This window comes from Colobus angolensis, unplaced genomic scaffold (assembly GCF_000951035.1).
Source record: "Colobus angolensis palliatus isolate OR3802 unplaced genomic scaffold, Cang.pa_1.0 Scaffold112, whole genome shotgun sequence".
Lineage (NCBI taxonomy): Eukaryota > Metazoa > Chordata > Mammalia > Primates > Cercopithecidae > Colobus > Colobus angolensis.
The window spans coordinates 374,670-402,260 of NW_012112253.1; the positions used below are offsets into that span (position 1 = coordinate 374,670).

The window sequence follows — 27,591 nt, forward strand, 5'->3', positions numbered from 1 at the left end:
TTTCTTATTTGGATGCCTTTAATTTCTTTTTCTTGTCTAACTGCTCTAGCTAGAACTTCCAGTATTATGTTGAATAGAAGTAGCAAAAGCAGGCACTCTTGCCTTGTTCCAGATTTTAGAGAAAAAGTTTTCAGTCTTTCACCACTGAGTGTAATATTAGCTGTGAGTATATCATATATGACCTTTATAATGTTGAGGTAGTTTCCTTCTATTCCTAGTCTATTGAGTGCTTTTATCATGAAAGGCTGCTGAATTTTGTCAAATTATTTTCCTGTATAAATTGGGATGATCATTTTTCATTTTGTTAATGGAGTATATCACTTTTTTTTATTGGTTTGCCTATGTTGAGCCATCCTTGCATTCCACGAATAAATCCCACTTGATAATGATATATAATCATTTTAATATGCTATTGAATTTTGTTTCCTAGTATTTTATTCAAGACTTTTACATCAATGAATATATGGACTACTGTTTTCTTATTTATAAGGGACTGTAGTTTTATTTCTTTTCTTTGGCTTTGTTATCAGGGAATGCCAGTCTCACAGAATGAGTTAGGTAGTGTTCTCTCCTCTTCAGCTTTCTTGGAAGAATTTCAGGAGGACTAGTGTTAGCCCTTCTTTAAATGTTTGGTATGGTTTACCAATGAAGTCATAAAGTCCAGGGCTATTCTTTATTAGGAGGTTTTTGATTACTGATTCAATTACCTTACTAATTATGACTCTTCAAATTTCCTATTTCTTTGTGATTAAGTGTTGGTAGATTTTGTGTGTCTAGGAATTTGTCCACTTCATCTAGGTTATCCACTTGTTAACATGCAATGGTCCACAGTACTCTCTTATAATCCTTTTTATTTCTGTAGAATGGGTAGTAATGTCCCTGTTTTCATTTCTGTTATCAGTAATTTGAGGCTTTTTTTTATCAGTCGATCTAGCTAAGGTTTGTCAATTTTCTTAATCTTTTCAAAGAACTAACTCTTGGTTTCATTGGCTCTATTGTTTTTCTGTCCTTTTCTCTCTGCTTTAATCCATAGCTAAATCCAAAGCTAAATTCTAAAGCTAGCAGAAGGAACAAAATAGCTTGTTCTTCTTCTAGTTCCTTAAGTTGTAAAGTTAGATTGAGATTTTTCTTCTTTTTAAATGTAAGTGTTTACCGCTATACATGCTATACATTTCCCCCTAAGCAGTGCTTTGTCCTTGTCCCATAAATTTTGACATGTGTTTTTGTTTTCATTTATCTCTAAGTATTTTCTAATGTCACCTGTGATTTCTTATTTGACTCTTTGATTATTTAATAGTACGTGGTTTAATTTCTACAAATTTGTGAATTTTCCAGTTTTCCTTCTGTTACTGATTTCTAACTTCACTCCATTGTTGTCAGTGATGGTACTTTGTATAATATCAATCTTTTCAATCTGTTGAGACTTAATTTGTGACCTAACACATGGTCTATCCTGCAGAACATCCCATGTTCCCTTGAGGGAAAAAAAGTCTTCTATTGTTGTTGGGTAGAGTGTTCCATGTATCTCTGCTAGTCCAGTTGATTTATTGTGTTAAAGTCTTCTATTTCCTTTTCTTCTGTCTGGTTGTTCTATCTACTACTGAGAGTGGGGATTGAAATCTCCAACTATTATTGTATAACTGTGTATTTCTCTCAATTCTATCAATTTTATTTCACATATTTTGATGATCTGTTATCAGATGTGTAAATATTTATAACTGTTCTATCTTCTTGATATATTGGACCTTTCATTAATACATAACATCCCCTTTGTCTCTTGTAAGCTTTTTGATTTAAAGTGTCTTTTGTCTGATGTTAATATAGCTACTCCTGCCCTCTTTTGGTTACAATTAGGATGGAATTTCTTTTTCTATCCTTTCACTTTCAACCTCTGTGTCTCATCTAAAGTCTCTTGTAGACCACATATAGTTGGATCTACATTTTAAAAAAATTCATTCTGCCATCAATTTCTGTCTTTGATTGAAGTTTAGTTAATTTACACTTCAAGTAATTACTTATAAGGAGGAACTTACTTCTGCATTTTGTTATTTGTTTCCTATATGGCTTGTAATAGCTTTGGTTCCTCATTTCCTGCATTACTGACTTCTTTTGTGTTTAGCTGATTTGATTTTCTTTCTTTTACATATATATATGTGTGTGTGTATATATATGTATATATGTATATATATGTGTATATATATACACATACACACACGCGTAGTGAAACTTTTAATTCCCTTTTCATTTGCTTTTGTGTATATTCTCTACTTATTTTCTTTGTGGTTACTATGGAGATTATATTTAATTAGGATTAAAGTTATAACACTCTAATCTGACTTTACACCAGCTTAACTTCAATGGCATTAAAAACCTCTGCAGCAGAATGGTTTTTTTTTAAAGCAAATAAATATGGAATTGTAAATTCAGATAAGGACTACCCAGTAAAGAGCAGGCTTTTCTGATGAGGAAAACAGGGTGGGCCTCATCAGAGGGATCAGCAAAAAGGGTCCCTCTGAGGGGATATTTGCATAGAGTCCTAAAAGGCAGAGGAACTCATTCTGCAAGACACATAAGCAGAGCATTCCTGACAAAGACAGTAAGTCAAGTTCGGGCTGCCTGGTGAAAGTCAGTGTTGAGATGGCAAAAAGAATGGCAAAGCAGATGGGCCCCGGCCACACAGGCTGAAGGGCCACATGAAAGGCAGCCAGTGGGGGGCCTTCCCCATCCAAGGCAGGGGGAAGCCACGGAGGGGCTCAATGCTGCCTAGTGACAAAGTTCCAATGCTGTTGGAAGAGGACCTTGCTGGTTATTCTGTAGCAAGGATTCAAGGGGGAAAAAAATGGAAGTGAGGGGCCTTGGCAAGGAAGCTCCAGCAGCTGTCAAGGCCAGAAATAATGTCAGTCAGTCCAGGGTGGAGATGGAAAGAAAGGATGGGTTCCAGACATGCTTGTCACCTTCAACAAGGTAACATGGGGTTCCTCAGTCCTGGGCTGGAGTCCCTGCCCTACTGTGTAGTCACAGGCTCTGCATCCTGGCTGTGTCACGTCCCAAGCCTCCATTTCCTTCTCTGTAAAATGGGAATGACAAAATCCACCAAGTATGAGAAGGCAGTAACATAGAGGCACTTATCTGCTGTCTGGGACAGCTGGTGCATCATAAGCATTCACATCTTCCCTTGGGGCCAGTGGCTGATGCTAATCGAATACATCAAAACCATGAGATGCTGTGAAAACCTGGAGCCAACACCTGATGCCAAATTCTCCCAGCTTTGGCCACGTTATCAGCTCTCTGAGGCACTGTTAGCCCCCAGTCTGCCTTGGGGACAGGGTCCTGTCTGGGTTCTGCCTTGGCAGTCAGGTCAGCATACATGGGCGAGCCAGGCCTCTGACCACAGAGACCTAAGTGGGAGGGTGGGAGGCAGTGGGTGCCTGGCCATCAGCACGAATCGTGCTATTTCCCACAACTCGGAGAGCAATGTGTTGGAATGAAGGTAGCAACCAACTCTAGCAGGTTTCCTTCCAAATCTGGAGGGGTTAAGGAGACAGGGCCACTCCCATCCCACAGCCCCACAGAAAACATGCTCTGGAGGGAAGCAGATGGGCTCGCTGGCATCACGTTCTGCTCTCTGTTCCAGGGGGCTTGTCTAATGACAGGCCTTCTGCCCCAGCCACAATCCTTTCCCTTCCTCCCGGCTTAAAGGTTATCTCACTTGCTAACAGAAAGCCCTTTTCTAAAACAGCCACAGGCAGGAGAGCTCTTTGGATTTCCTAAACTAGGATTTGAAGAATTGAGAAAGGGAGGTGCTGGTGGAGGCGGTCTTGTTTAAACAAGGTGTCATGTCTAAACGGAACTTGTTTTTCAATTTACTGAATGGTGGTCCAGGGCTAGAGTGGCAAGAAAGGGCTGCTGCGGTGTGAGCCCACCTGGGCGAGGGGGCTAATGACTCTGCTTCCATTTGCCTTCTGGCTTGGATCAAAAGGGCCTGGAAACCCCAAGTATAGATGACGGAAGGGCTCAGAGTCATCACACTCAGCCCTTCTCACAGCGGGATCACCTTTATTAGGCAGGCCTCCTCAGGAAACATCTCAATCCAAACTTCACATATTGGCCCCAGGTCTACCCTCAGCCCCGGGCTCTTGAGCCTCTAGCGTCTTAGTACAAGCCCCTGAAGAGGGGTGAAGGGTGTTCAATCAAAGGCAAGAAACAGAGCCCTTCAGTCTTTATGGCCCATGAGGGGTGCGGGGTGGGAAGGCCTGTCTTCATGTACCAACCCCATTCCCTTCCCACTCCCTGCCTGGGATCAAACAACCACCCCTGCCTGGATGATAAACTTTGAAAGCAAATATCAAAGTAGAAGCTCTGCCTTATTACTACCTTAGCTGTTGTAATGAATGTTTATTCCTTGCACTTGTGCCCTGGATAATTTTTAAAAAGAGAGAGAAAAAATAATCCACAGATGAAAGCGTCTGGTGCAGAGCCAAGCCCCTCCAGCCCTCATCACAGGCATGCTCCGGGCAGACTGGAGCAATGCAGCCCATCATTAACCGGCCACCGGGGAGACCTGGGTTTGTGCACATGAGGAACATGGAACTATTTCTCAGAAATGAGCACCATCAAAAGTTAACACAGAACTATTTCTCAGAGCTGAGCAACATCAAAAGTTAACCTAAGCAATTTCATTTCCAGGTGTATGCCCGAAAGAATTGAAAGCAGGGACTTGAACAGAGATTTGCACACCCATGTTCATAGCAGCATTATTCACAATAGCAAAAGGTGGAAACAACCCAGGTATACCCTGATGGATGAATGGATAAGAAAAATGTGGTGCACGTACGTGCAATGGGATACTATTCATCCTGAAAAAGGAAAGCCATCCTGACACACGCCACAACATGGATGAACTTTGTGGACATTATGCTCAGTGAAATACGCCATTTGTTCACAAGAGGATAAATACTGCATGATTCCACTTATACGAGGTATCGAGAGTCATCAGATTTATACAGACAGAAAGTAGAATGGAGGTTGGCAGGGGCTGGGGGAGATAGTGTTTAATGGGTAGGAAGTTTCCGTTTTGGGGATAGCGAAAAAGTCCTGGAGGTGGATGGTGGTAGTGGTCACACAACAAGGTGAATGTGCTTTAGGCCACTGAGGTGGTACACATAAAAATGGTTCAGATGGTGAATTCTGTATTACATATACATTTTACCACAATAAAAAAATAGAAAAATAAATTTGCCAAAAAATTTTTTTAAGTTAATGGAACTTCCAGAGTTGATGACTTTGAAGGAGGGGTGGGAGCAGCATGGCACCCTCACATGCCCACCGAGGCCATGTCGGAAAGCAGATCCCTGGCCCAGGGTCCCGGGGGCCTCCTTGGCAAGTGTGCCTTGCAGAAGAGCCTGGCACGTGAGGAAACATGTGGGTTCAGTGGCTCAACATGAGGCCTCTACTCTCTGAGTGCTGCCAAAGCAGCCTCCCTCCAGAGCACAGCAGGGGTGAGGGGCGTGGAGGAGATAGAGGGAATTTCCTACAGATAGAGACACGTCCCGAAAGCAGTCCTGGAAAGTCTTCAACAAAACGGAGGACAAAGTACCAGAGATTTGTCCTCCTGACAAGCAGGATTGCTGTGGGGGTCCCCACACCCACTGGGCCCAGAATTGGGGTCCTCAACATTGATTTCCCTGTGCGGCTGGTTAGGGGAAAGAAAGGCTTGACATGGTCGTCATAGCTCTGCCAGTGACTTCCCGTGTGACTCTGGCAATGTCCCTGAGTCTCCCCACTCCGGGGCCTCCTTCAGTCTCTGGGAAACAAGCTGTGGGATCCCATCCCCACAAGGGGAGAATCAGTCCTAGTATCCTTTGTCCAGGCCACCACATGCCACCAGGCCTCCCAGACTCCAGAGCCCCAGCTAGACAACTACCAGAGCTGAGATGCCAGCGGCAATGGTGCATTGGAGGGTTCATCCAGCTTTTGTGTTCTTTCCCATTCACAGCCCTGCCCCAATACCTCTAAAACCCTAGACGTCCTTCTCAGCAACATAACATCCACACATGGGCAAAGAGCCGCCTGCAGACCCTGTCCAGCCATGAGGACCACCACCCTCCGCTATCCTCCCAGCACTCTTAGCCCCTCCCTTACGCTTCATGTCAAAGCCAACTTCCTCCCCAGCATGTACCCCTGAGCTCCAGAACTTATCACACCAAGCAAACAAGGGTGCCTATGGCCTGGGCAGCCCAGGCTGTGCACCTTCCCTAGACCTCAAGACCTTGGCTGCGGCTGGCCCAAAGGCCCTGCAGATTCCAGGGATAGGCATGTCATCTCCCTACCCCACAACACAACCCACGGCTACTGTGTCCCCACTGAAAACTCAGGCCCTGGGTCATTCCCCACTGCACCCATATCGTTTAACCTTGCCCTGTCCTCTCGCGTCACTCCCTTCCATAAGCAGCCTGACCATTTGTGGCCAGGCACCGCGTACTCACTGTGGCCGGAGCTAAATCCCTGACCTGCTGATAAGAAGCAGGCTGACAGAGGTTCTTCTAGGTTATGAGTGGCTGGGCAGGAGGCTGGCCCAGGCCTGAGGCTAAACCTCATACTCGGAACCTTCATATCCCTTTCCCTCTACAAAGTTCCCCTTAACCCAGATTCCACCCTACTAGGCTTCCCTCTTCTCTACTTTAGCCAAGATCAGCAACTTGGCTGTTTCTACAGCTGAGTTGTAGCTGTTTCTACTTCTCACTTCCCATTCACTTTTCAGTTTGTCCTCATTAAGCATCTAATGACAACACTCCCTAATGCCATTCCATCTGGCATTGTTAACCAGTCTCCTCCCGCACCTGTCACCCCTTCCTAAGGACAACCTCCTCCCAGGTCGCTGCCGCATCCCCCCAGGGCTGGTGTTCCATGGGCTGTCTTTGGATAGCTTCTCTACTCACTGATAAATTTCAGCCAGGCAGCGCTGCTCACTCTCCTACTTCAGCTGCCAGCTATAGGCTGAAAAGCCCAGGTCCCTCTTTCCCACCAAGACCTCTGTCCTGATTTCCACCTTGAATTCAGTTTGTCCAGAATGGAAACTCTTTGCTGTGGCCCCAAACTCATTGCTCCTCCTTTTCTCAGCCAATGGCTCCACCGCCCATCCCGAGGCCCGGCTTGAAGCCTGGGTGTAGTAGCCTGGATTTCTCTTGCCTCCTCTTCCTGCCTCTCTAACCCCCACATCCTGCCAGTCACCAATTCCTGCAGCTCCTTCCTCTTACGCCATCCCCTCCTCCATTCCCACTCCAACCTCTCCCACACTTGCCCCATCCCCAATGCTCCACGACACTGCTTCCCATTCCAATCCACCCTGCACGCAGCTGCTGGGCTGTTCTTCCTAACATCAACCTCAGCCCAATGCTCCCCTTCCCTTCAGTGGTCCCACTTCTCAGGGTAGAGCCCCTGCTCCTCAAGATGCCTGGCCCTCCCTCCCTCACCCAGCCCTATCCACATCTCCTACATCCTTATGGCTCCCCGCTCTCGCCATGTCATATGACTTAGTCCTTAAAAACACCTGGGAAAATGAATGGATGGGTAAAGCTAGGATGCCCTTGAAGGTTCTTCAGGGTCTAACATTTGAGGAGCACGGCCTCACCACCCACCCATCCCCATCTAAAGGTTTCCCTCCATCCCCATTTGACAAATCAGACGTAGACAGACGTGGGCATCCTGACTCCTTCCTTGGTTCCCTCAACTAGGCAACCTCTCTCCCCACTTCTCACCATACAGTAAGCTCTGTTTTCCATAGAAGTCGGAATTTGTTCCTCCTGCTAGACTATGGACTCCTTGGAGCAGGGTCTGGGATTCACATGACCTTGAATGCCCCTTGGACTGGGTCTGATGCACCACAAAGCTTTTGGGAAACCTTCTGATAACAAGTGGCCCCGTCACTGAGCAGATCTGGGCACTTCAACACCACACCAGTGTGGAGTCGAGGGCAGGCGCTCTCCCATTGGGATGTCCCCCAGTTACTTACCCTCCTCAATGCCTGGAATCACCAGGCTATGTTCCCCTATCCCCTAACCCAGTGTCTTCCTCACTTGAGGAGATGAGGACACAGCACCCACTTCCAGATCTCTCATCAAGGAGAGAACAGAGCCCCCCATGTCAGGACCCCGGCTCCGGACTCACCATGTTCATGACAGTCAGGATGAACCTCTGGGCGGCCTCGGCCCCGTGGTACTGCACCATGTCGGCGTCGGCCACCACCAGGGTCTCCACCGTGTGCTCGCTGGTGAGCTGGATAGCGTTCCTCCGCTCCCGCCAGTCCCGCGAAGGCCTGCCCCGCCTCAGCTTCTTCTTTTCTAGAAAATGATGGAGACATTTGTGCAGTCCTTGGCTTACTGACTTCCAAAACCATGCAGCAAACAGGCCTTCTGTCAAGCCTGCCCAAGAGAGTGGTCTGTCTCGACAGGCCTAGAGGGGCCCAGCGCCCAGCAACCTCCACTCTCACATGGGTGCCCCGAGTTCATGTGGGGTGGAGCTGAACCAACAAAAGGGTAAGAGCTATGAGGCCAGATGAGGGGTCCACACCCAACTGCCACCACAGCCGGGGAGGCCAATGGGGCTGAGGGGCGCAGAAGAGAAAATCCACTCCTTCAGAGGAGCATAGAGAGCCACGCAAGTATGCAAAGAGGAGGAGGCCTGGACCAAGCGGGCAGGGGTCTGAAAGGCCACACCCAGGGTGGATAACTGGACCAAGGAAGCTGGGCGGAGGGGACAGGACATTCCCCTGGAGGCAGGAATCCCAATAACTCTTCTCGGACTCAGAAATCAGGAGCCATAAATGTTGGTAGGCATAAAAAACTATGCTTTTTAAAAAAATTCATAATCAGAAGAAAAGTCATACGACCTACATCCAGGCTAAAATGTAAATCTTCCCTTTCCTTACAATAGGGAAGGATTAGTAGTAAATGTGTGAGTAATTCTCCACTGATTCTTTAGATAATCTATATCCCTATAAAATCTTACCCTGATAAACAGCTATTGTTATTAAAGAGCCCACACCAACAGGTCCAAAGCTGCCATAGTCTTTGTACACAGAAACACCTCTGACCAACACAACAGATTAATATGAACCGCATGCATTTTCAGAATCCGAATATAAACAGGAAGGCTTTTCTTTCATTTGATAGTTATTTCCATGTTAGCACTAGCCTATATGGACACATCTCTGCTACACACAGTCTACATATGCACCAACCGGCTTCATAAAGTGACCCAAATCTTTCCAGGACCACAAGTGGATACAGTAGGCCCTCCTTATCTGTAGGGGCTATGTTCCAAGACTTCCAGTGGATCCCTGAAACCACAGACAGTACCCAACCCTACATCTACTAGACTATGTTCGGTCCTATGCATACATATCTACGATAACATGTCATTTATAAATTAGGCATAGCAAGAGATTCATAATAACTAATAGAATTATAACAATACACTGTAATAAAAGTTACGTGAATGAAGTCTCTCTCTCAAAATATCTTATTGTACTGTACTCACCTATTTTTAATCACTGGTTGACCGTGAGTAAATGAAACTATGGAAAGTGAAACCACAGATAAGAGGTAACTACTGTATTATGAAATAATCTGAGATATGGGTCATAATTTACAAACAAAAATGTGCTATACAACACAATTACAATCACAAAAAAGGGCAAAAAATAGAAATATACAACTACAGATAACAGCAGCAACAGTAAAAAGGTACACAGCCATTAAAATCATACTATGAAGATGACTCAGCAATCTAGAGAGAAGCAGATATAAATCTGCATACATAGTTAGATCACGATTTTGCAAAAATCTTACATACAAGTATCTTCAGGCCCCAAAGGAAAATAAATCCTAAAACACCTAGGAAGAACCAAAATACGAATAGTGATATGTGATCTTCATTTTCCTATTTTCCTCTGTATTTTCCAAATTTATATAATATGCAGGTATTACTGTATTTTAAAGAAATATCACTGAATTTGAGAAAAACACAAGCATCACTTTTAAACTCTAAATGATAAAACAGAAGCCCTCGAAGGAGAAAAGTATGCCATCTGATTTATCACAAAACTGCAAAATGAAGTCTTCTCAGCCTGCAGGATGGGCCTCCTCCCTCAGAGCCAGGCCCATCTCCCCTCAAGCCTTCTGGGCCTCAGTGATGGAATAAGAGAAGAAAGCATCCATTCTAAGACAAAATCAAGGTCCTAGGTAGCTCTGCCTTTGCACATTGGCAGAATAAAAGAGGCCACTGGTGGAAAATCTACTGACCTACACCCACACTCACCAGCCAGGTTATCTCTGACCTGACCAGCCTAGAATCTATGAAGAGCCACCTTGTTTCCATTTTAAAGCTGCAGAGGTGATGGGCCCCCAAGCAGGACCTCTGTTGTAACCAACACATCCTCGTTCTCCCAGGCAATCAGTTATGAGCCAAACGGCAGCCATGGCCCTTCTCAAAGTCAGCGTTGATAACCCGTTTCTCTGAGTCACCATCTGCAGATGCTCCCCATGTTGGCTGTTCAGTACTTGTTTTCACACCTTGTCATATATTTTTAAGTTCCAGTACACAAATAACTGCATTCCTAGCATGGCCCAAAGGACACATTAGGAATACTTCTCTAGGAGCCAGTTAGCATCAACATGTAAGAGCTGAGAGCCCTCTAAGAAAAGTAGCCCATCACTCCCAGAACAGAGGGACAGGTTGCTCCTGAACACTTAATATTTCAAAATCCTGCACTGCACTGGGTACAGTGGTTCATGCCTGTAATCCCAGCACTCTGGAAGGCCAAGGAGGGCAGATCACTTGAGGTCAGGAGTTCAAGACCAGTCTAGCCAACCTGGTGAAACCCCATCTCTACTAAAATTACAAAAATTAGCCAGGCATGGTGGTGCATGCCTGTTATCCCAGCCACTTGGGAGGCTGAGGCAGGATAATTGCTTGAACCTGGGCAGCAGAGGTTGCAGTGAGCTGAGATCACACCACTGCATTCCAGCTTGGGTGACAGAGCAAGACTCCCTCCTAAAAAAAAAAAATCCTGTACTGGGTATGTGTCTTTCAAGTTTACAAAGAAAAACTAATAAGACTTGTGCCTCCCTAGGCCTTGGAGAGTTAACCTAACAGGGTGCCATAAAGAGTGACACACTCTGAGTTAACACATGCCCAGAAGGTGCACTGTGGTTTTCACAAGCTTCCATTAGTGACTGTCGTTCGCGCCTTTCCTTTCCCCCATTCCCTGGCACACAGGTGGTGGGAAATAAATGCTCACCAAACAAATGCATGCAGTGGGTAAAGGGGTGAATAATGACACTTGCTGAACAGCCCATGTTGCAGGGCAGGGCTTGCCATAAAATGAGTGTTGAAATCCCTGGATTTTGGAACTGCAGACAAGACACCGGGGACGTGCATTCGTTTCCAATGCAAGTGTCCTTCCTGGGGTGCTCGCAAGTAAGAACAGGAGCACTGAGGGGTGGGAAGCTAGAGGGCACCTTAGCCTTCTCCTCCCTCACTGATCTCAGCCACTCCCTCAGCAGAGACCCACAGCCATCATTTCTGATGATCATTCCTTTTCCTACAGGGAGAAAAGAACCCTAATAAACTTTTACCTTTAATTCCCTAAACTGCAAAAATATGCTTGATAATGTGGCACAGATGCCAATATTCACAGACGATAACATCTTCAAAAGAAAGAAGGAAAACACTAATTTCAGAATAACACACGTGCTGGATTCTGACCTCACCAGAGAGGTCAAAGTGCAGGTGGGTGGCCATGTGGTCAGCCGGGGAGTGCTCCAAGCTCTGCTCATGACCAGCCGTCTCCAGCTGCTGTGGGAATGAAGGGTGGCTCTCGCCCCGCTGATGAGGACATCGCAGTCATGTCAGGCCTCAAGCCTTCTCCTGTTGTCACAGACACCAGGAATCATTCTTGAAGTCAAGCCCAGCCGTTTCTTTCGCCAGCACCTTGCTGGAGTTGGTACTGACTTGGAAGATTTTCAGTCTCTGGTTTCATATTATTTTTCTTACACCTACGCTCCCTTTGCCTCAGTTATCCATTAGAAAAGAAAATTGTATGTATTTATGTAAGATACCTCAAATCCTTCTGGAACAAGATAAAGAGAAAAAGACAGAAATGTACTTTTGGAATCTTCAAATTATAATTTACTCTTCAAGTTTGGGGACTGCTAAAAATGTTGGGCAAATATATAAACTGTCATTGTAGTTACTAGTTCTCCACTTTGAAAACTAATAAAAAAAAAAAACAGAATAAACTATCTCAACTGTGAATTATCAAAGCTCTGTATGGAACAGATACTCCTTCAGTTTAGAAAGGATACAGTATCCAGGTATTTATTAGGGAAAAACAATAGGTAGATCAAAAAATATTTGGCCTGAAAATTCAAAACCACAACCCCTCTCAGAATTCCTTTACTTCCTGCTACACAAGAAGAATCCTTGCATCTCAAATCCTACCAATGCCATTTCCAAGGAAGACCTGGGGAATGGATGAGTTGTACAGGCAAGGAGTAGCCTGCTCTTGCCACAGACCTCTGAAATCCTAGCTGCAGGAGATCCCACGACCCACATGAATGCTTGAGCTGGCAGGGAGAGCTGCTGAGAGAAGTGGCAGGGGCAGGACTCCAGGCTGTGTGGAGCCCAGAAGGTTCTATGTAGGAACAGGCACAGTGGAGCATGGCCAGGGATGCCCATCCCCCAAGTCTCACCAGGATCTTCTAGGTGGCTTTAGCCTTTGGGTGACTGCTGGACCTGCACAGACCAGGGTGATCTTGACCATAGGAGGAGGACAGTCTGATCTGAGCGCCACCCCCACTGTGCCAGCCTCTCCAAGGGTCCCAGCATGGTCACACCAGCTTCCAGCACTGCCTTCGATACCCAAACAGGGTGCTTCCCAGGGGGTCCCCATCATAGCTCCTTCATGGGCAGACTGCATCCAACCACTGGAGACCTCCAGCAGACCAGCCTCCACTGATGCGAAAAGCCCACAAGCAGCCTGCCCCACCGCTTTGTCAGCAAACACTCACCCACAGATCCCTCCCACTGCTTTGCTGGCACACACATATAGGCAGACTTCACCTCCCCTCCCCCGAAAACACGAACGTGCATGTGCACCCTGCTGCCGTACCACTGATGGCAGAGCACATCCCACCGCCCTACCCACCTCCACTGGGACTCCACTGCTGCTGAGGCACAGGCAGTCTGACATGCCACTATGGCTGCTGGCACATATGAGCAAGCACAGATCCCACTTCCACTGCTCCTATGAAGTGCTGTGGCCAGCACTCCACATCGAAGTGTTGGGCCAGCAGACCCGGAACACCTCAGCCTCTCCAGTGCATCAGCTTACTAACTGCAGAGGACCAGAAAACAAAGTTGGGAAACTCATACCAGCACCCCAGAGTTAAAGCACAGAGCCCATAGGTGCTAAGCTGAGCCTTAGCCCTCTGAAATCTTCCAGAACAGAAGCCAGTCAGCTGAGCTCACCTTATACCACAATCAAACGCTGAAGGGCATCAAAAAAACCCATCCAAAGGACAGCAACTTCAAAGAGTAAAGGAACATCAGCCCACGCAGACAGGAAAAATACTGTATAAACACACTGGCAACTCAAAAAGCCAGAGTGTCTTACCTCCAAATGACCACACTAGGTGGTTCTTAATGGTTCTTAACCAGGCTGAAATGACAGACACAGAATTCAGAATATGGATAGCAATAAAGATCATTGAGATTCAGGAGAAAGTTGAAACCCAATCTAAGGAATACAAAATGATACAGGAGCTAAAAGATGAAGCGACCATTGTAAGAAAGATCTGATGGACTTTGGGAGGCCGAGGTGGGCAGATCATGAAGTCAAGAGATTGAGACCATCCTGGCCAACATGGTGAAACCCCATCTCTACTAAAAATACAAAAATTAGCTGGGGGTGGTGACACACACCTGTAGTTCCAGCTACTCGGGAGGCTGAGGTGGGAGAATCACTTGAACCCAGGAGGCAGAGGTTGCGGTGAGCCAAGATCACACCATCACACTCCAGCCTGGTGACAGAGCAAGACTCTGTCTCAAAAAAAAAAAAAGATCTGATGGAGCTGAAAATCTCACTACAAGAATTTCATAATGCAGTCACAAGTATTAACAGCAGAATACGCCAAGCTGAGGAAAGAATCACAGAGTTTGAAGACTGGTTCTCTGAATTAACTCAGTCAGACAAACTAAAGAAAAAAAGAATGAATAAAACCTCAAGAAATATGGAATTATGTAAAGAGACCAAATTGATGAGCCATTGGCATCCCTGAAAGAGAAGGAGAGAAAGGAAGCAACAGGGAAAACATATTTGAGGATATCATCCATGAACATTTCTCCAACCTCAGTAGAGAGAACAACATTCAAATTCATGAAATACAGAGAACCCCTGAAAGATACTATACAAGATGACTATCCCCAAGACACACAGTCATCAGATTCTCCAAGGTTGACATAAAATAAAAAATATTAAAGGCAACTAGGGAGAAGAGGTAGGTTGCCTACAAAGGGAACCCCATCAGGCTAACTGCAGACCTTTCAGCAGAAATTCTATAAGCCAGGAGAAATTACGGGCCTGTACTCCAATCAAGAATTTGATATCCAGCCAAATTAAGCTTCATAAGTAAAAGAGAAATAAGATCCTTTTCAGAAAAGCAAATACTAAGGGTTTTTAATACCACCAAACCTGCCTTACAAGATGTCCTTAAGGGACTGTTAAATACGGAAAGGAATGACTGTTAATGGCCACCACGAAAACACACTTAGGTAGACAAATCATTGACACTATAAAGCAACTACACAGTCAAGTCTATATAATAACTAGCTAGCAACATGACAGGATGAAATCTGTATATATCAAATATTCACTTTGAATGTGAACTAAAGGCCCCAGTCAAAAGCCACAAAGTGACAAGTTGGATAAAGAAGCAAGACACAACTGTATGCTGTCTTCAAGAGACCCATCTCACATGCAATGACACCCATAGGCTAAGAGTAAAGGGATGGAGAAACATCTACCAAGTAAATGGAAAACAAAACAAAACAAAAAAGCAAGAATTGCTATTCTAATTTCAGACAAAACAGGCTTTGAGCCAACAATAATTTTTTAAAAAAGACAAAGAAGGGCATTACATAATGGTAAAGGGTTCAATTCAACAAGAACACTTAACTATTCCAAATATATATGCACCCAACACAGAAGCAGATTCATAAAACAAGTTCTTAGAGACCTACAAAGAGACACAGATAACTACACAGTAAGAGCTGAAGACTTCAAAACCCTACTGACACTATTATATAGATCATCAAGGCAGAAAACTAATAAAGATATTCAGGACATGAACTTAACACTTGACCAAATGGATCTAACAGACAACTACAGAACTCTCCACCCAAAACCAACAGAACATACATTCTTCTCATCCGCACATGCCACATACTGTAAAATCTACCACACAATCAGTCATAAGACAATTCTCAGCACATTCAAAAAAACCCAAAATTATACCAGTCACACTCTCAGGAAAGTGCAACAAAAATAGAAATCAATACTAAGAAGATCACTCAAAACCATACAATTACATGAAAATTAAACAAGCTGTACCTGAATGACTTCTGCATAAACAATGAAATTAAGGCAGAAATCAATGAATTTTTTTGAAACTAATGAGAACAAAGATATAACATATCAAAATCTCCGAGAAACAGTTAAAGCAGAAGATGAAGGTTTAAATGCCAAATGCTGTCACCAAAAAAGTTAGAAAGATATGAAATTAATGATCTGACATCACACCTTGAGGAACTAGAAAAACAAGAGCAAACCAACCTCAACCCCAGCAGAAGACAAGAAACAACCAAAATCACAGCTGAACTGAATGAAATTGAGACATGAAAAAACTGTACAAAAGATCAACAAAACCAGAGCTTTGTTCTTTGAAAGAGTAAATAAGATTGGTAGACCTCTAGCTAGACCAATAAAGAAAAAAATAGAGAAGATCCAAATAAAAATGACAAAGGGGACATTACCACTAACCCCACAGAAATACAAAAATAGTTTAAAGACTACTATGAATACTTCTATGCACACAAACTAGAAAACCTGGAAGAAACTGATGAACTCCTAGAAACATCCACCCTCCCAAGATTGAACCAGGAAGAAACTGCATCCCTGAAAAGACCAATAACAAGTTCCAAAATTGAATCAGTAATAAAAAGCCCACCAACCAGAAAAAGCCCAGGACCAGATAGATTCACAGCCAGATTCTACCAGATGTATAAAGAAGAGCTGGTACCATTCCTATTGAAAGCATTACGAAATATGAAGGAGGAAGGACTCCTCCCTAACTCATTCTATATGGTCAGCATCGTTCTGATGCCAAAACCTTGCAGACACACACACATACACACACTCTCTCTCTCTCTCTCTCAAGGCCAATGTCCTTGATGAACACAGATGCAAAAATCTTCAGCAAAATACTAGCAAACTGAATCCAGCAACACATCAAAACCTAATTCACCATGATCAACCAGGCTTTATTCCTGGTTGCTTAATAAATTCCTGGTTGCATAAATAATTCCTGGGATGCAAGGTTGGTTCAACATACACAAATCAATAATTGTGATTCATCATATAAACAGAAATAAAACCCAACTCCATATGATCATCTCAATAGATACAGGAAAAGGCTTTTGATAAAATTCAACATCCCTTTATGTTAAAAACCCTCCACAAACTAGGTGTTGAAGGAGCATACCTCAAAATAGAAAGAGACATCTATGACAAACCCACCGCCCATCATACTCAATGGGCAAAAGCCGAAAGCATTCCCCTTGAGAATGGTAACAAGACAAGGATGCCTACTCTCATGACTTCTATTCAACATAGTACTGGAAGTCCTAGCCATAGCATTCAGGCAAGAGAAAGAAAGAAATAGAAGGCATTATATAGGAAGAGAGTAAAGTCCAACCATCTCTGCTTGCAGATATTATGATTTTACAACTAGAAAATCCCATAGTCTCTGCCCCCAAAAGCTCCTAGATCTGATAAACAACTTCAGCAAAGTTTCAGGATACATAATCAATGCACAAAAACCAGTAGCACTTCTACATACCAACAACAATCAAGATGCGTGCCAAATCAATGCAATCCCACTAACAATAACAACAACAAAAAATAAAATACCCAGGAATCACGCAAAATCTCTACAGTGAGAACTACAAAACCCTTTTCAAAGAAATCAGAGATGACACAAACAAATGGAAAATCATTCCATGGTCTTGGATAGGAAGAAACAATATTGTTAAAATACCCATACTGTCCAAAGCAATTATAGATTCAATGTTATTCCTATCAAACTACCAAAGACATTCTTCACAGGATTAGAAAAAACTATTCTAAAATTCATATGGAACCAGAAAAGAGCTTGAATAGCTAAAGCAATTCTAAGCAAAAAAGAACAAAGCAGGAGGCATGACATTACCAGAGTTTATACACTACTAGGCTAGAGTAACCAAAACAGCATGGTACAAAAACAGACACATAGACCAATGGAAGAGAATAGAAAGCCCAGAAATAAAGCTGCACACCTACAACTACCTGATCTCTGAAAAAGACAACAAAAACAAGCATTAGGGAAAGGACTTCCTATTCAATAAATGGTGCTGAAATAACTAATTATACGCAGAAGATTGAAACTGGACCCCTTCCTTTCACCATATACAAAAATTAACTCAGGATGGATTAAATGCTCAAATGTAAAACCTAAAACTATAAAAACCCTGGAAGAAAACCTAGGAAATACCATTCTATACATAGGCCCTCCTTACCAAAGATCTTGTGACAAAGATGCCAAAAGAAATTGCAACAAAACCAAAAATTGACAAATGGGGCCTAATTAAACTAAAGAGCTCTTGTGCAGCAAAAGAACCTATCAACAGAATAAACACAAAACCCACAGACTGGGAGGAAATATTTGCAAACTATGTATCTGACAAATGTCTGACATACAGAATCGATAAGGAATGCAAGTTAACAAGCACAAAACAATCCCATTAAAAAGTGGGCAAAGGACAAGAACAGATACTTTTCAAAAGAAGACATACACGTGGCCAACAAGCATATGAAAAATTGTTTAACATCGCTAATCATCAGAGAAATGCAAATCCAAACCACAATGAGATATCATCTCATACCAGTTAGAATGGCTATTTATTAAAAAATAAAAAACTAACAGATGCTGGCGAGGTTGTAGAGAAAAGGAAACGCTTATACACTGCTGGTGGGAATGTAAATTAGTGTCAGCTACTATGAAAATAAGTTTGGAAATTTCTCAAAGAATTTTAACACAGAACTACCATTCAACCCATTATTGGGTATATACCCAAAGGAATATAAATCATTCTAACAGGAAGACCCATGCACATGTATGTTCATTACAGCACTATTCACGATGGCAAAAACACAGAATCAATCTAGATGTCCATCAGTCGTAGACTAGTAAGCAAAATGTGGTACATATACACCAGGAAATACTATGCGGCCATAAAAAAGAATGAGATCATGTCCTCGCAGCAACATGGATGCAGCTAAAGACCATCATCCTAAGTAAACTAGCAACAGAACAGAAAACCAAACACTGCATGTTCTCATTTATAAGTGGGAGTTAAACACTGAGTACACATGGCCACAAAGAAGGGAGCTACCTATCAGATACTATGCTTACTTACCTACGTGATGAAATAATAAGTACACCAAACCCCCACGATGTGATTTATCTGTGTAACAAACCTGCACATGTACCCCTGAAACTAAAATAAAAGTTAAAAAAGAAAACAAAATAAAAATATACCAACAAAAAGTCAACATGGTAGCTCTTGTGATAAAAATTATAAGAGATACTAACCCCACGTGCATAGAGCTGCCCAAGCACTGAGTCAGGACTACATCCCATCTATAAATATGCAGACTGAGGCAAAAGGAGATTTGTTAACTATCGTGCCCAACACCACTAACCTACTTGACTGGGATTCCGGCCCAGACATCCTTATCACCATCTGTTCTGCCCTGAAATTTGGTTCTGAGTTTCCTAAAACCAGAGGGGGGAAAAAAAGAAACATGCTGAATTGTAGGTTTGTCATTCTCTTCCAGTAGAAGGAAAGATGCCATTCCTTAGGGATAGATAATATTTTCCAAACACCAACTTCCGAAATAAAAATACCAAGGAAGACTCCACAGAGGGACCATCCGGTGATATAACAGGCAGTATTGTCGACATCATTTTATGGCAAATGTGATCATGAATTTTGTTTAATTATATCCTATAGGAATCTTCAATAATGCCAAAGGGCCTACAATTAAAATACTCGTCAAAGGGAATTCCAGAAAGTGTTCAATCCGTGTGTTCCAAGTTGGTAGCCTCAGGGGTCCCTTGGTCCAGGGAGAGCTATTATCACACCCAGAAGAGGGGCCAAGAAAAAGGGGGAAGGATGGGAGTGAGGGGAACAAAACTCCAAGAAAGGTCAACGACAGAGGTGGCCCAAGTTGGCAGGAAGAGGTGAGGTGGTGACTTCCGTTTCCTGAATCAGAATGGCACTGGTCAGCAGGTGGTCCTGTTTTTCACTGGATGGTATGACCTAGGAAGGGCCCCAATGGGCAGCCCACCTTAAGTGCAAAGAGTCTGTGGTCCCCAGGGCTTGGCTGTTACATAGAACACATGGATAGAGATAATGCTTTTTTTTCTGTACCTGCCCCATCAAAAACAAATTCAAACTTATAAATTAGAAGTAACCGTGGGAATGGCAAAACTTCTCAGAACAGACCAAACAGAAGACTGGAACTCTGGCGGTCACCCAGTGTTTCCCAGGATCCCCCAGCCATCCCACCACTGATGGGGAGTCTGGACAGCCAACCTCAAGGGGCCTTGGAATGCCTCCTGGCCACCTACCCCCAGCTCTCCTCCTCCAGGCTACACAGCTATTACTGTGCACTTTAAGAGTCTACACCTGCCTTCTTGACTAGACTACAGGGACCCAAACATTAACCTTTGGACCCATCCCAACACTTAGCACTGTCTGGTTTATAGTAGTAATTCAATAGGCATACTTATTGAATGATTTAAAAGTCTTTGAAATTCCTAATAACAAGATCAGTTTTAGGAAACTTAACATAAATGTCCTGAAATGAAATACGAGTCACTTCCTCCACCTAAAAGGGAGGGGGCAAAGCTAGTCGTAAGGTGCCCAACTTTGACATCTGACAGAGCTGGTTAGAATCTGCCCATGGACTTACAGGGTGACAGTGGGTGAGTCTCCTTGTCTATAAGACAAGATGGTAATCATTCTGCCTTCTTAAGGTAGATGTGGGATTAACAGACCCACGCACAGCCTCTAACACTGGGTCAGATATATAATAACACAACCAAATCATGCCACTAGTCTTATTTCTATCATCTTCATGGCACTGCCATTATTGCTATTAATTATTAGGGTCTAAGTACTGATTTGAAAATTTTGCATGCCCCCAGAACCAAACAGCAAACTTGGATAGCTTTTATGAACACTACAGGTCTGAATGGTCATATTCTCCAGCTGCCAAGAGCTCCAGTCTGAACACTCACCAAAAACTTGCCTTCCATATTTCCTACTCTGCAGGAGGCACGAAAGAACTTCTCTCCTAGGGCCACCCTCCATCACACAAAAATGAATTGGAACTGATACAAAAATAACAGTTTTGAACCAGATGCAGTGGCTCATGCCTGCAATCCGAGAGCTATGGGAGGCCAAGGCAGAAGGATCCCCTGAGCCTAGGAGTTTGAGACCAGCATAGGCAAAAAAAAAAAGGCTGGGGATGGTGGCATGCGCTTGTAGTCACAGCTACTCAGGAGGCTGAGGTGGGAGGATCACTTGAGCCCAGAAGTTGACGATGCATTGAGCCATGATTTTGCCACTGCACTCCAGCCTGGGCAACAGAATGAGACCCTACCTCAAAATAACAGTTTTAAGAGAGGTTCCCCAACATCCCACTCTAACATCCCAACAGTCCAGGGGAAGGGGAGATTTTAATCATCAGAAACATAATAAAACAAAATGTGGCTGCCCGTGAAAACCAGTTATTTGAACTGTGAAACATTAGCGACATTTCACATAGGTGGGGAAAATGAAAATCAAATGTCTTTCACCGAGATGGAAAGCAGAGTGCAAGAGTCCTTCCCCTTGGGAGAGAGACCAACTGCCACAACAACTGGGCTTTCTGTGTATCAGCCTTCTGTCCCTCTGCTTCCTGCCCCCAGCCACATCAGTGCTTTTTCAGGACACCAAAGTCACCACTATCTCAGCATGAAAAATAGTAAGGCATGTGGATTCTCCTGTATGTCCAACTGTATTGTATCATTGACCTTTTTAAAAAGCATGGGATATAATAAAAATATCTTCAGACTGGGGTTCAGGAGCCCTAGATATTCACCCAGGCCTCAACTTGGTACCCTTGAAGGTTTTACTGAACAGAAAGGTCTCCATTTCCCATTCTGCCTCTTGTCTCCCAGCCCCTCTTCTGTACTCTGCTCTATGACTCTGGGGCTGGCAGCCTAACTATTAATGTATTTCCCAGACCACCTTGCCAGCTGGCTTCCTGCTGAGCTCTGTCAACAGGGGGCACTAGAGGGAGAATGAAAGGCAGGAGGTGGGCAGATGGGGTTCCTTGTGTTTTCAGCTCAGTAGGGACAACCATACTGGACAGCTATGGTTTCAGCCTCTAACTCTTGGGCTACTACAGGACCCAGCCTCCCCATGCTCCCTCACAGGTGCAGCCACCAGGGCACCAGGGACAGACCAGGGTACTCCCTCCATGGTCTGTCCCCTCAGAGGTATAAGCCACAGCCCCACAGCCTCCTCCTTCATGTTCTTTGATCCTGGAAATTCACCTTTTATTTCTCTAGCCCTAGGATGATACCTATCTCCTGGGTTACATCATTTTCCCCCTTTGCTTTTGCAGACGCAGACATTGACATAACCAATTCCCTGTGTTAAATCCCTCTGTTAGAAATACCTAGCATGGTTCCAGTTTTCCTGGCTAGACACAAACTGACATAGAAAGGGTCAGGCCTTGAACTACTGCCTATATTTCATTCAAGATTCAAAGACTCCTCCCAGGTGTGGAACTAAGGATTGACTTCTTTTCATCATAGAAATATCAGGATATTGAATACATACTTCCACACTACAGAACACTGCAATAGTCAGGAAAATTGGCCCATATTCTCAGTTGCAATTTAACAAAACCCATTCAATAGGGTGTCCTGTGATGGGAATTAGAGTATCAAAGTGTACCATAGATTTCTCAACAACCTATCACCCACATCTGAGAACTTGGGGACAGTGCTTAACAGATTCAGAGTCAATGTGGGAAAAGTACTAGAGAAGGAAACCCAAGCCAAGCAGTGAGCCGGAAGTAGGTTTTCAGGTGTAGCACTAAGGTTGAACAAATGCACTTGCAAACAACATGCTTTCCAATGAAATTGTCAGGTCCAAGAAAACTGCTTTGTGACCACTTTTTTTTACTTTAATAAAAGCAAGAGATCTGTTTATAGAAAAATCACCTTCTTAACTGGAAATGATAGCTCCACATGTGCAGAAGAAGTCCCAGCCAGGTGAAGTTTTCCACAGCTGCATAAATCCAACATCCTTGAAACATAATGGCTTTCTCTTTTTTTTTTTCCAAAAGGCAAAAAATAACTTTTGCTCTCCAAGTTTGCATTCTTTAAATAACTTCCCCCAAGGCCAAGTCATTTTTATAAAAGGCATCTTTTTCATGTAAATTCCTTACAAAGAAAGGTGGAAAATAAGGGTTTTTTGTTTAGAGGCTGGTGTGAGTGTGTGTGCGCACACGTGTGCATTTACAGATATATGATTAAGATCCCAAATGAAAACAGACCTGATGAAATTTGGAGTCTAAACTCTGTCCCCCTACTAGAAAGGAGGTATGACCCATGTACTCCTGAATACAGCAGGCCAGGTAGGGAAGCCAGGCTGGACCTTCCCATCCATGGTTACAGCCATGTAGATACCAAGCAGGGCACGTCTGCCTATGGGTGAAGTTGAAAGATATTCACTCAGTTAAATATTTATTGAGAACCCATGTGTGTTGGGCACTGCCACAATGTAGGTGCCCATCTAGAAGGCAGACATTAACCAAATGAACAGAAGAATTAAACATTCTACATGTGATAGGTACTAGCAAGGAAGAGTGGACAATGCTATGAGGATAATTCCTCACTGACCTGGATGAATGGGGGGACCAGTCACTGAATTGTGGACCACTGGAATAGGGCCAGGTAGGAAGAAAGCATTGTGAGTTCTGGCCTAATTGAGTTTCAGGTGCTTTGGAACCATCCAGGTGGAGATGTCAGGCTGGCTGCTGGCTGTGCGGACTTGGGAGCTCAAGAAGCAAGAGAATACTTCAATCCAACGCCTCAGAGCTCACAGCATTCAGGAATCATTAGTCCCAGACCAATCCTTTAGAGACCTCAAAACCACATGGCTAGATAAAAGGAGATGGGACTAACACTACAGAGACAGAGACAGAGAGGCCCGAGCTACAAGGAGAAGAGCAGAGGATGAGATCCCAAGAACCAGGGAAAGTGAAGTCTTGAGAGGCAGAGTTGCTTGGCACCTGCAACACAGCAGAGTGCCCAGGAAGGAGGGGCTGACTGAACAAGGAGTCACGGCTGGGGCCAGGGGAGGGGGGTTCTCAGTGAGAGTGCTCCTGGGGGCAGGTGCAGTCAAAAACCTGACTTGAGAGAGTTGAATGTATGTTTGGGAGGTGAGGAAACAGCACAAACTTTGGAGAAGTCTGGGGAGGAGACAGACAGGAATGCAGCTAGAAGGTCCTAGAGTCAAGGGAAGATTTCCTTGAAATGAGAAAAAATTGAAACATACCAATGAAGAAACCCAGGCCCACTGAGGACTGCCTCCCTTGGTTTCTACTGCTCTCCCCTTCCAGCCACATTTAAGGATGGCAGCTCCAGACTCCCAGCCAGGAAGAACGAGGCTTCTACTGCACTCATACCAACTGGGAAAGGACAATTGTCATTCTGCAAGCCCTCATCAAGCCCCGACTCTGTGGCTGGCCCTGCAGTGGGTGCTCTCCCAGAGGGAGGGGGAAACTCATCTGAGTGTTTACATGTTTTTGCATGCAAAAACTCATCAGTCCCATAAACACCCCCCAGACGAAAGAACCGTGCTGGGCACACACATCCAGGAACCAGCGCGGAAGTCCCAGGGAAAGCTGGCTTCCAAATGGAGGGAGAAAAAAAGGGAAAGCACATTCATTGCATCAGGGAAGAACAAAGCTGGACCACCACATACATGCACAAAGAAATAGAGAAAATGCCAGTTAGCATCATGCAGAAGCTGAGTCTAGTCCAGTAAAAATGCTTCAGACTGGCTGCCACAGGATATCCCGAAAATAAAGCAGAACACCACATTTTCTGGCTAATTTTGCATGACCCTTAAACCTTTGTCTCAACCTCTAATAAATATTCAATGCACTTAAATGAAAGAAATTCACTTCTCACAGTCCCAGAGTCTGGAAGTCTAAGATCAAAGAGTCAGTGGGGTTGGTTTCTTCAGAGGGCCACCAGGGAAGGACTTGTTCCAGGCCTCTCTCCTGGTCTTGTAGGTGGCTGTCGCCTTCTTGTCCTCACAGGGTTGTCCCTCTGTACGTGTCTGTGTCGAAATTTCCTCTTCATCTAAGGACACAGGTCATATCAGATTAGGGGACCCACCTTCATCACCTTATTTTAACTTAATTACCTCTTTAAAGACCTTATCTGCAAAAACAGTCACATTCTAAGGTGCTGGCCTAGTTAGGACTTCAACCTATGAACTTGGGGGAGACACAGTTTAGCCCATAAGATACTCATCTTTCCTGCCTCAAGAGGTGTGGACAAGGCAGGCCACCCTTGCATGCCTGGATGTCAGGGTGTCTGTGTGTAACCGCTGTCAGGACAGTGGTGGGACTCACAGGGAGGACAGTCATCTCAGAGCCCCACCAAGACACATTCAGCAAATCCTCAAAAAACAAATGCCAGTGCTTAGAATTATCACATGCTTCTCACCACCACTTTTCAGCGAAGTCTACTGCTGAAAGATTACACTAGCCTACAGCAGCTTGACAGTTTTACCTTCTAAATTGATGGAAAAGAAAAAAAAAAAAAAAGAACATTCCCCAAACACACAGCTTGGGGGAAGAAATTCATTAACATGTTCATGTTTTAACCAGAGCAAGACAGGGCAAACAAAAGCCTGAAAAGAAATTGAGGGCTTCTCTGCACCTGGAATCCCCCATCGGGATCCTGGGAATGGTTTCTTTTGACAGATGGTTTTTCATCTTTGACAAGGAAGTAAGAGAAACTTCAGACACCTCAGAAATTCCTCCACCTATACAAAGGGGCCAGGCCATTGTGTGACTAGCAACCCACACTCTTCACCTTCATCACTTTCATACAAAGTCACCTCTCTCCCATTCCCCCAAAGCACCAAGCATACCCTATGGGGGCCTGAGGTCATGTCCCCACTGCTGCTGGGTTTGAGGATGGGAACAGCCCCTCTCCCCTCTGTACCTCTTGTGCTGAGAAGGGCACCAGGAACACAGATGGTGTTTAGTCATTGTTTTTGAATGAAGAAGTTAATGAGAGAATGAAGTAAATGAACAAATTAACAAAAGAACAAAGCAATCCTTCAGTCCTCTTTTCAGAGGATAAGCAAACAACATATCCTTGGTCCTGTATGGCTCTGGAGTCAGGGTTTCTTCCAAATGTGTGAAACACCTCCAATATGCCCAGGGCTGTTTACATTCATGTGTCCTTCACTCTTCCAGAGGCCTCTGGAGTTTCACAGAAGCCCAAGATGTCCTTCAAGATGGGGACGGGGGGGAGAGAGAGAGAGACAGAGAGAGCGAGAGCAAGCTCAAACAACCAACCATAGGTCTAGGGGTGAGAAAAAAGTCAAAATACTTCTCTTTTGGCCTAGACCCATCATCAGAATGGCATTCTTTCCCAAAGAACCCCTTTCCCAAATGCCAAGGACCCTTCAGAGCAAAACAACCTGCCCAGAAAGCTCAATCACCCGAGCCATGGTCCTTCCGGACCCACAGTGATATTGAGCTCGCTGGCCTCCTACTCCGAACTTTCCAATGCCCCCACTGAATTACCAAGAGGGCAGTGCTTCCTTGATAGCCAGGTCAGCCATTTCTTGAAGTGCTTCCACGTACAAAGGAGCCTTGGGCTCCACCAGGGTGAGCAAACCAGCCAAGAGTCGAGAGGCAGAATTCCTTGTTAGGCAACTCACAAATGCACTAGAACCCCTCATTCTCGATTTCCTAGAGCCTCTGTGGCTTCCTCTAAAATGCAACTAGGAGGGCACCACATCATCACATGGGCTTTCATGAGTTCCAGCATCCCATCTCTTGCCCACATCCTGGCCTCTGGAACACGCTGCAGCTCCATCTGGAAAGTTATTTTCCTCAGCAGTCACCTAACTTGCATGCACACCCCAAGTGCCACTTCCTCAAAGAAGCTTTCCTGGGTCCCTTAATCTAAACCACAATGGCACATTTTTCTTTTCCTTGGAGCACTCACTATTTGTAATCATTTAATTGTTCTGTGTTTAATATTAGCCTCTTCCACCACACAGGAAGCTGAAGAGCAAGCATCACCACTCCAAACCTAGTGCCTATTATGCAGTGGATATTCAAGAAATAGTTTTAAAATAAGTGAAAGGGTAAATAAAAGAATACTAGACTTTTGGAGCACTATGTTAAATATTATCCCAGTTTTACCACCTTTTAAATTGCGTTTGATGCTTAAATCTTTACCTGTGCTTTTACATTAACTTTTTAACTCATTTCCAAGTCCTTGCATTTCAATTGGGGATTTTAACACTTTTATATTTATTGTAAAAGTTGATAATGGTTGGTCTTCTGTCATGTTTTTAGTTCATTTTCTCTCTGTATTGTTCTATGTGAGTTTGTTTTTTTTTTTTTTTTTTTTTTTTTGAGACAGAGTCTCACACTGTCAACCAGGCTGAAAGTGCAGTGGCGTAATCTCAGTTCACTGCAAGCTCAACCTCCTCAGTTCACGCCATTCTCCTGCCTCAGCCTCCTGAGTAGCTGGGACTACAGGCGCCCACCACCATGCCCAGCTAATTTTTTTTTTTTTTGGTATTTTTAGTAGAGACAGGGTTTCACCATGTTAGCCAGGATGGTCTCGATCTCCTGACCTTGTGATCCTCCCACCTCAGCATCCCAAAGTGCTGGGATTACAGGCATGAGCCACTGTGCCCAGCCTATGTGAGTTACATTTCATTAGGCTTATCATCTTTAGTAATTGGGTAGGCTATTCTACTAGTAAATTATCTTTACCATCTTAAGAAATAAACTTTGTATAGTTTTCTGATTATTGAAGTCAAGAACAATTTTATTTTCTCTTTTGTACAAGTAAGAATTTAGCATCTTTTTTTCTCCCACATCCC

At 44.1% G+C, this 27,591-nt stretch overlaps 1 protein-coding gene across 1 annotated transcript in view; it reads right to left on the bottom strand.

The window, feature by feature from the left end:
• Positions 1–27,591, bottom strand: part of ADAMTS17 (ADAM metallopeptidase with thrombospondin type 1 motif, 17) — a gene marked incomplete at its 5' end in the record, with an annotated part of 344,816 nt that overhangs the window by 288,329 nt on the left and 28,896 nt on the right. Inside the window, one exon of the mRNA XM_011958096.1 lies at positions 8,167–8,339. Coding sequence (XP_011813486.1) covers positions 8,167–8,339 — 173 coding nt within the window. The remainder of the gene's footprint in view (positions 1–8,166; positions 8,340–27,591) is intronic.